This window comes from Sceloporus undulatus, chromosome 6, assembly GCF_019175285.1.
Source record: "Sceloporus undulatus isolate JIND9_A2432 ecotype Alabama chromosome 6, SceUnd_v1.1, whole genome shotgun sequence".
NCBI classification, from domain to species: Eukaryota; Metazoa; Chordata; class Lepidosauria; order Squamata; family Phrynosomatidae; genus Sceloporus; species Sceloporus undulatus.
In genome coordinates, this window is record NC_056527.1 from 161,792,880 (window position 1) to 161,802,196 (window position 9,317).

The 9,317-nt window shown below is 43.6% G+C and overlaps 1 protein-coding gene across 2 annotated transcripts in view; it reads right to left on the minus strand.

Annotated features, from left to right (window-relative positions):
- The window catches only part of ABHD17C (abhydrolase domain containing 17C, depalmitoylase), a 26,699-nt gene extending 17,979 nt beyond the window's left edge, over positions 1–8,720 (minus strand). For both annotated transcript variants that reach the window (XM_042474996.1, XM_042474995.1), the window contains exon 1: positions 7,170–8,720. In XM_042474996.1, the coding sequence (XP_042330930.1) occupies positions 7,170–7,687 (518 nt within the window). In that variant the 5' untranslated portion in view covers positions 7,688–8,720. The remainder of the gene's footprint in view (positions 1–7,169) is intronic.
- Between the last annotated feature and the right edge of the window lie 597 nt (positions 8,721–9,317).

Sequence of the window (9,317 nt, forward strand, 5' to 3'; positions counted from 1 at the left end):
CATGGGAGAACAGGGAAACATGCAAACATAAATACCAGGGAAGTGTACATGGGAGAACAGGGAAACATGCAAACATAAATACCAGGGAAGTGTACATGGGAGAACGGGAAAACGTGCAGGGGTAGCTTTGTTGGCCATTTGACAAATGCAAACAAAAATCCCTCAGTAATACCTTTATTGGCCAACCAAAATGCACAATGTACTTGTTGCAACAAGTATATTGTGCATTTCGGTTGGCCTATAAAGGTATCACTGATGGATTCTAGTTTGCACGGGACAAGGTGGTCTCTCAGATATTTCTGAACTCTAGAGACTCATAAACCAAAGTATCATTTGTATTTAACTGGTAATCGGTGTAGGTCTTTCCACATAGGTTTTATATGTTCCTAGTTGGAAACCCTACTAAGCAATCTTGTAGCTACAGTTGGCCCTCCACGTTTGCAGCTTTGTCTTTTGCAGATCTGATTATTTGCGGTTTTGATTAATATGTTCACTCTAGGAATCTCTTAAGTCTTCCAGCACAATTCAGCTGGAAGTTGATTTCAGAGTTGTGCTGGAGAACCTAGATGTTCCTAGAGAAAGCACTTCTCGGGGCATTTGTAGGTCCTCCAGCATGATTCTATGATCAACTTCTGGCAGATGTTGACCAGAGAGTTTCACTGGAGGACCTGGAGATTCCTAGAGAGGTAAAAAGAATAGAGTTATTTTTATTTACGTTTTTTCCATGTTCGTAGGAATCCTTCACTCCTAACCCCAGCGAATGTGGAGGGACCACTGTACTGATTCTGTACTAGCTGCAGTCTCTAAACCACAGGAGTCCAGCCTTGAAGTTACAAAATAATGGATCTGTGTGGCCAAATTATCTCTGTCTAGGAACGGTCATAGCTTCTGAACTTTGCCACTAAGGTCCCTCATAATAGAGAGGAATCCATGAACAATCCTCAAACAACACATCTTTCCCCACAGTGGGAGAGCCACCCTAATACAGGAATTCCCGGTACGGGATATTCAACCTGTATTACCATTTTTAGGCCAACCAAAAGGACTTTAAAAATGTGCTAGCTTTTGAAGCACATTCTTTTTTATTATTGGGCTTGTTTGTTGTTATTACATGCTTTCAAATTAACTCTGCATTATGACAACCCTATCATAGTCTTTTCTTGGCAAGATCTATTCATAGGAGGTTTGCTAATGCCTTCTTCTTCAGCTAAGTGTGACTTATCCAAAGTCACTTAGAAGGTTTCTATGGCCAAGTGGGGATTCAGCCCTAGTTTCTCAAAGTCCCACCTGAACACACAAATTACTACACCATGCTGTCTCTACACAGATGGTAAAAAAGCATGCAGGAGAAAGAAAATTATAGTGAGAGTTTTGCAGTTATTTTGAGGTGGCATAGAGGGTCTGTGTAGACTATAAAAGCAGAATACATCCCTCAGTGGCCATCATTGAGCTGACTGGGGACAAAGGCAGCAACAGAAAGACAATAAGGTTTGGTTCTCCAATGCAAAACACCTCCCTGTATAAAGGCCCCTTTGTGGGAAGTGCTCCCTTCAAGTTGTCCTTAAAAAGCACAGAGCTGTCAAACAACCAGGCTGCAATCTGAAATTATGGTCTAAGATAATTTAAGCAACTGAAACCGGATGCAGAGATCACCAAGCTATCCACTCCAGCAAATAGCTGGGCTTTCGGAAGCTTGTATCTAAGCAACTTGAATGTCTGAGGAATCAAAACCACACAACAGCACATGGATCCCAAACAACTTGCATACTGTTTTAACACCCTTGTTGGTTTGTAGTGCACTATCATACACAAAGAGTTGTGTTGCAAGAGTTCATTTCACAGAGCAGAAGCACAGAGAGGACCCAAACAGGGCTGCAAACATGAAATATAAAAAGATCACAGCTCAGCTAATGAAAAATTCCTTAATTTGAAAAAGTTAGCGTTCGCCTCTTGGATCCAGTGGACAAAGGAAATTATTTCAGATTTCCTAAATGCCTTTTTGAACACCAGTGATAAGCAGAACACCTATCTATTTACAGTATCTATCTTTTTTATATCCTACCTTTTCCCTGACATGGGACTTTAGAATAAATTAAAGCATAGTACAACTAAAGTCATATTATACAGAAGGTTTTTTTTAAGAAAAAAAAACACCAGTTCTATTAAAAACACAAAGGTAAAACAATTTAACCGATAAAAGCACAGGGCAGCACCTTAAATCAGCCTTCGGTCTGTCATTTAAAAAATCTTGGTCCGCCAATGGAAAGAGGGCTAGAGAGGTGGATAACTGTGCCAAAATGAACAAGAAAGGAGGGAGTGCCCTAGTCCTGCTCCCCATCATAGTTACATATGGTGTATAATTAAAGGACAACAATCTGCTTCCATCTCCACATGAGACGGACTCCAGAAAATGAGACTTCCAACTCTGAGAATATGCATGCATTCATTTATTTACATTTGAAGCATTTAGATACTGCCTTTTAGCCAAAAAGGCTATCAAAGTGACCGTGAAGCTGTTAATTTGACTGTTTTTGCCAGTGAGCCTACAACCTAAATAAAACAGGACACATCAGCAGCTAAGTCTTGGCATGAAGGAATGTGCCTGGCTGCTTGTCCTCTCCCTCTGCAGCTAGAGCAAAACAGATGGAATTATGTGGAAGCACTCTAGAAAGCAACTGCATGGAGTCTTCTTGGTACATGGTAACCTAACATAATATAGCACAGATCTGTTATGAAGAGACTACTGGGATTTGCCTTTCTATTGATTTGCACACAGACAAATTTTCCCAGCAAGAGATTTAACAGTCTAATCACATTTAAAGTGGCAGGTTTGGGGTTTCATTTTCTATTTGGTACAGATGTAATAATGCTAGTTAAATTTTAACATGGTGACACAATTGAGTACATGCTTCAGGTACATTCCAGCCTTCAGCTTAATTTTAATGCCCATCCTGTTGCAGGATTTGTTCGGCACTGGAACAAAATTTTGTGTGAGCATTACCAGGGTTTGCAAATAGCTTTTAACCAAGGTTCTAAAAGCCATTTTAAAAGCAAAGAATAATCAGTGCAATGCTGTACCATGGTTAACACTAACCAGGCAAAGGAGAAAAGTTAAAAACTGAGGAAAATAGAGCCCACAACTGTAGTCAGTATGTGCATGAGACTAACGGATGACTTCTGATCAAGAGGGACAAAGGTATGTTGAAATGTCATGAGACCAACCTAAGTTTCATTTTATCATAGAAGTAAGGCCAGCACCATAACAGATGGAGACAGCTCAGTCCCTTCCTGCATTACAGCTTTCTGAGGAAAAGAAAAATAATCCATAGAAATTATTAGTATTGATAGTGTTTCCTCCTTCTAACAGGAATATGTAAGAGTTTGAGCCATCTGTAGCCCCATTACTAGATACTTTAAGTTGGTAGAAGATCAAACAGGCTATTCAGTTCTGCTATCCTCACTTTCCCTTCACAAATTATACCCAGCGATCCATTATGTCTTGAAAGCCACTAAGCATGTCCTCATTGGATTCATCAAGTCTTTCTTCCCTCTGGAGAGTTTAAAAGTGTTATGTATTTCTGAACACCAACCATTTCCCCTAAACACACCAGTACCATACTTTTGTTTCTCAATGCTGCCAATATGATTCCAATTCAATTGGTCTCACTTTAGAACTGGGCAATATGTTCAAATTAAGACAACCAATTAGCACACATGGTTTTTAAAGAAGTAAGATTTTAAATAGATTTTATCATCCTTTACATTAAAGAATTATGGCTTTCAGTTCCTAACTTGACAGGTTTAGTAGTTAGCTTGTCTCCTTTTAACCTTATTAGAGTGAGCCGTCCACATTTGCAGCTTTGACCTTTGCAGATTTGATTATTCACAGATTTGATTAATATGATCTCTCTAAGAATCTCTAGTGCAACGGTTCCCAACCTGTGGGTCAGGAACCCTTTTGGAAAACACATATTTGCATGTAGCAATGAAAATAATTTTATGGCTGGGGGTCACCACAACATGAGGAACTATATTAAAGGGTTGCGGCATTAGGAAAGTTGAAAACCACTGCTCTAGTGCCTCCAGCATGATTCTAGGGGCAACGTCTGCCAGATGTCACACTGGAGGATCTAGAGATTTTTAGAAAGAACACTTCTACAGAACAATTCTATTTGAAAGGATGTCATATTGAGGATGAAGCAAGATTGTTTTCTGCTGCTCCAGAGACTAGAACATTGAACAATGGATGCAAGCTACGGGAAAAGAGATTCCACCTCAACATTAGGAGGACCTTCCTGACAGTAAGAGCTGTTTGACAGAGCAACACACTTCCTCAGACAGTGATGGAGTCTCCTTCTTTGGAAGTTTTTAAACAGAGGCTGGATGGCCATCTGTCGGGGGTGCTTTGCTTGTGAATTCCTGCACAGGGTTGGACTGGATGGCCCTTGTAGTCTTTTCCAAGTCTATGATTCTATTCTATGTGTACCTACTGCCCCCTAAAATAGTACAGATTCCACTCTGGCAGCACTGCTGTTTGACCATATTGTGCAACGAAAACAGAATCTTCAGTCAGCCTTTCTCCCCAAATTGAATTATTGATTTAATTATTTTTTACTTTAGACAAATAACATATAAAATTCAAGCGAGTGGTTATTCTCTTCATGGTGACCATGTAGCATTCAACTTTCTGAATTTGAAAAGTTTTGTATTTTTGTCCCAGAACCAGAATAAACTGTACATAAAACTAAAGAAAAGTCTATAGAAATTAAGTTGGAACTGATCTTGAGAAAAGAGCCAACCTACTCGGAACAGGTTCATTTCTCACTATTTATCAAGGCTATAAAAGGAGATAAATTGGAGAGAAAAGGTCATGGCCTGCTCACGGGGATAAGGATGTTTGCTTAAAGGGAGTATGGAGAACAATGACATGCTTAGTCATAAACCTGGATAGTCCTATGAAATGATGGGTTTACAATCCTCCAAACTGAATGGTATTTGGACTGTTGAGATGTTGGAATAGTAAATAAAGAAAAACTGAAGACATTTCAGACGAAAGAATTATGTGACATTAATGACGTAATGCTATACATACTTACAGTTAGTCCCTTTGTGTTCAGCGAGGCTTACTGCCAGGTAAGTGGGCATAACCTGTATTCTTTCAAAATGAAGAGTGAAAGGTCTTATATGCTAAGAAACTGCAAGGGGAAATGTCTTAAAGTGGACAGTTACCAATCTGAATAGTGTTAGCACTCATATGTAAGCCTGCATCTACTAGACTTTTGCTTCCTATCAGACATTACCACATAAGTTGCATCCAAAGTGAGATCAGCTATGTTTCTCTGGAAGAAACATTCAAAACACCACAAGTTCCAAAAGCGACTACTACTATAACCTTCTTCTATAACAGTGATGGCGAACCTATGGCACGTGTACCAGAGGTGGCACTCAGAGCCCTCTCTGTGGGCACATGTGCCATCGCTCTAGCACAGAGTTTGCCAGAGTTTGTTACTGGAAAGCCAGAGGGACACTGCACTTTGCAATAAATAAGTGGGTTTTGGGTTGCAATTTGGGCACTCGGCCGCTAAAAGGTTCACCATCACTGGACTATAACATTTCTTGTCACAAATGCTTTAAAATTGCCCTAACTTTGTATCCCTCTAAAATGGAATTTGTGTGCATGAAAGGTCATTGTATATGTTTTATTAATGAGATCAAGGAATCTAACACCCCTGGCCTAATATTTGAAATATCTACCACCATGAAATGAATTACAGTTCTTAGGTAATATTACCAGTCTTAAAATACTACTGTAAGTGTGTTTCAGACATGTCATAGTTAACTTGTTGAATTGTTCAAGAATCCAAAAAATCCCTGTGATCACTATCATGGTCATCTCTGATACCATACAGATGTTATGAGCACATACAATAGACTAAGCATGCCTCGTGCATTTTTAACCTTTTCCATTTCTTTCACCTCGATCATATCAGTAAGCCACTGTAACATTACCATCACCTTCAGAGTACAGTTGCTTTAGGTACAATTAGGAAAACTGCCTGATTTCCGCACAACTTTATTGCCACTCTGTTCTGCTTTGGTCAGGCCCCACCTGGAATACTGGGTCCAGTTCTGGGCACCACAATTCAAAAAGGATGCTGAGAAACTGGAGCACGTCCAAAGGAGAGCGACTAAAATGGTGAAAGGTCTGGAAGCCATGCCCTATGAGGAATGCCTTAGGGAGCTGGGGATGTTTAGCCTGGAGAAGAGAAGGTTAAGAAGTGATATGATAGCCCTGTTGAAGTATTTGAAGGGATGTCATATTGAGGAGGGAGCAAGCTTGTTTTCTGCTGCTCCAGAGAACAATGGATGCAAGCCAGAGGAAAAGAGATTCCACCTCAACATTAGGAGGAACTTCCTGACAGTAAGGGCTGTTTGACAGTGGAACACACTGTTTCGGAGGCTCCTTCTTTGGAGGTCTTTAAACAGAGGCTGGATGGCCATCTGTCGGGGATGCTTTGATTGAGAGTTCCTGCATGGCAGAATGGGGTTGGACTGGATGGTCCTTGCAGTCTCTTGCAACTCTATGATTCTTTGACCTTGTCACCCCAGTACAATAACATTCATGGGTACCTTGCAGTCCTACAATGCTATACCACAAATTGCTTTTGAGAATGAAATCAGTTACAGGAGAGACTTCTATGAGGGACTATGTGAGGAAACGCTAGCTCCGTGGTGGCAAACCTATGGCACGCATGCCCTCTCTGACATGGAAACCATTACTGAGGGTACACAGTGAGATGGAAGGGTGTGGGGACAGGAGGAAAGGTACGCACTGTTCCTCCCAGACCTTTAGCTGTCTCCTGGGAAGTCCTGGCCCCAGAAGGTGGAAGTCCTGCCCTCCCAGCACTGGGTAACACCAGATGTGGGAACGCCTTTGAGTGTGGGTACTCAGACGCTAAAAGGTTCACCATCACTGCACTAGCTCCATTAAATATGAAGAATTAGACGCTGCCTTTAGGATCTCAGCAACATCAGACCAGTCATCAGTATTTCCACATGCGCAAATACTGGAACACCTAGGTACATAAAAACAGGGCAATGCATAAGCATTTGATTAGAAACGCCAGCCGCCGTTTTTTTAAGGCAGGCTCACCAAACACGTGATCTACCTTGTTCTGAGGGCCTGCCAAGCCGCGTCGATGTCCGCGTAAAGGTTTTTTTCCGATGGTTTGCCAGTGCTCACTCCGTAACCGGAGTAATCGTAGGAGAAGACGTTGCAGTTGATGCGGGAGCCTAAGCCGATGTAGAAGCTGCACATCTGGCCCAGGTCGACAGCATTGCCGTGGGAGAAGAGCAGTGTATACCGGCTGGAAGGAGCGCAGCGCACGAACATGCATCCCAGCCGGTTATCGCGGGCCGTGCGCGAGAAGAAGACCTCCACAGCGTCCAGCTCCCTCTGGGAGTACTGCCAGTCTGCGCGCTCAGTCAAGTGCAGGCTGCAGCTTCCGGTTGGCGTCCCCACGGCCGCCCCTCCTTCCTGCTGTTCCGGCTGCATCACCGTGTAAGTGGGCTCCGGGGGCAGGAAAGCCAGCTTGGCAGCGATGCGGCTGGGGCAGGGCGGGCAGCAGAAGAGCCAACACAGCTCCCCCAGAGAGAAACCGTTCATTCTGGGGCCTTGTTCTGGCATCAGAGACGCTTGAGGGGAAACCAGGCCAAAGGAAGACAGCGAGCGGGGATGGATCCGGGAGCGACGCCGGAGGAAACGTCTTGGCCGGAGCTAAACAGAGAAGCCGCAGCTCATGCTACCAACAGCTTGAAATGAATCCGGACTTCCACATTAAAGTAATCCCAACTCTCAGTCTCTAGCACCAGTCATTGCTTCCACACCTGCCACTCAAACCCCTCCAAGGGCCTTCCAAGGGCGGTCCTTCACTTTGCGCACCTTTGAAGTGTCAGCTAAACCTGACCTGAAAGTCCAGCATGACTCCCTTCCCCAACAAACACAACCCCAAATATATCTAAGACGAACCCCTGTGGTCCACAGACCCAACCGCTATGTATCTCTCTATCTAGATGTATAATGAACTCCTGTAGTCAATATATATCTGCCCAGACCCAACTTCTCCTTAAAGCCCAATGAAGACTCTCCCTCTCGGGTCTTTGATTGAAAGATAATAATAGGATCTATCTATAGATAGACAAATAGATCTCAGATGAACTCCTGGAGCCTATCTATATCTCTATCTATCTATAGATATCTATATGTGTTCAAACCCAAGCTCTCCTTAAAACCCAAGGAAGCCTCTCCTCATCCTGCCTTTCGTTTTGTAAAAGGAATACGATCCCAGCAGCGCCTCAATCAAGACACAACTCTCACAAGACTTCCAGGCTCCCTGGCAGCAACTCTGCCCTAAAGGCCTCCCTTTAGCCCTCCTCTCTCTCTCTCTCTCGGCCCCGGTCTCCCTCAGCCTCGCTTCCCAGGAGAGTCCCTCTCTCTCTCTCCCTCAAAGGCAGCTTAAGGCCGCAGCCTGGCAGGGCCTCTCTTCTTCGGTCCCGCTCAGCCAAGGCTGGTCCCTGAGGCCTTCAGCTCCATGGAGGAAGACGGCCCCATAGAAGCACCAGCAGCGGCGGCCGCCATCACGCCTCGGATTCCCGTTCGTCTTCTTCCCTCCCTCCTCCTCCTCTTCTCTCTCTTTCCCTCAGCTCTACACTGCGCTAGGATTCACTTCCGGGTCAACTCTAGCGCACCCCGCCCCGTCGCTATAGCAACGTCTCCGTGATTGGAGGAGGGAAAGAGAGGAACCAATCAGGGAGTTTCTCTACTGCGCACGCGCGCTACCCCGTCCGCTCTTTCCCTCCGACTCTCAACCATAGAGTTTTAACTGCCCCTCTGGTGACACACGACTCCTGCCCAGGTCCTTCCAGCAATGCTGCTGCTTCTGGATTGGTCGAGGGCCCTCGGAGGAACGGACCAATCAGGTTTCGTTTCCCAGGTGCTGTGTTCGCAATCGTCTAGTTAAGTAGCGCGCATGCGCAGTTCATAATTGGAGACCACTGCTGGTCTGCAGGTGCTTCTGGAGTCTCCTCCTCCATTGTCTCCCTATGGCTCTTTTATATATAGGAGCCATATATATATATGTGTGTGTGTGTGTATATCTATATCTATATATATAGACATAGATAGATATATGTATAAAGAGCACCTGAAAAACTAGATACAACACCTCCCTATATAATAAAAATACAAGACATTTTTATAATGCCTATGTTTTATATATATATATGCATGCTACTCCTGTAAATGTAGACATGTGGAA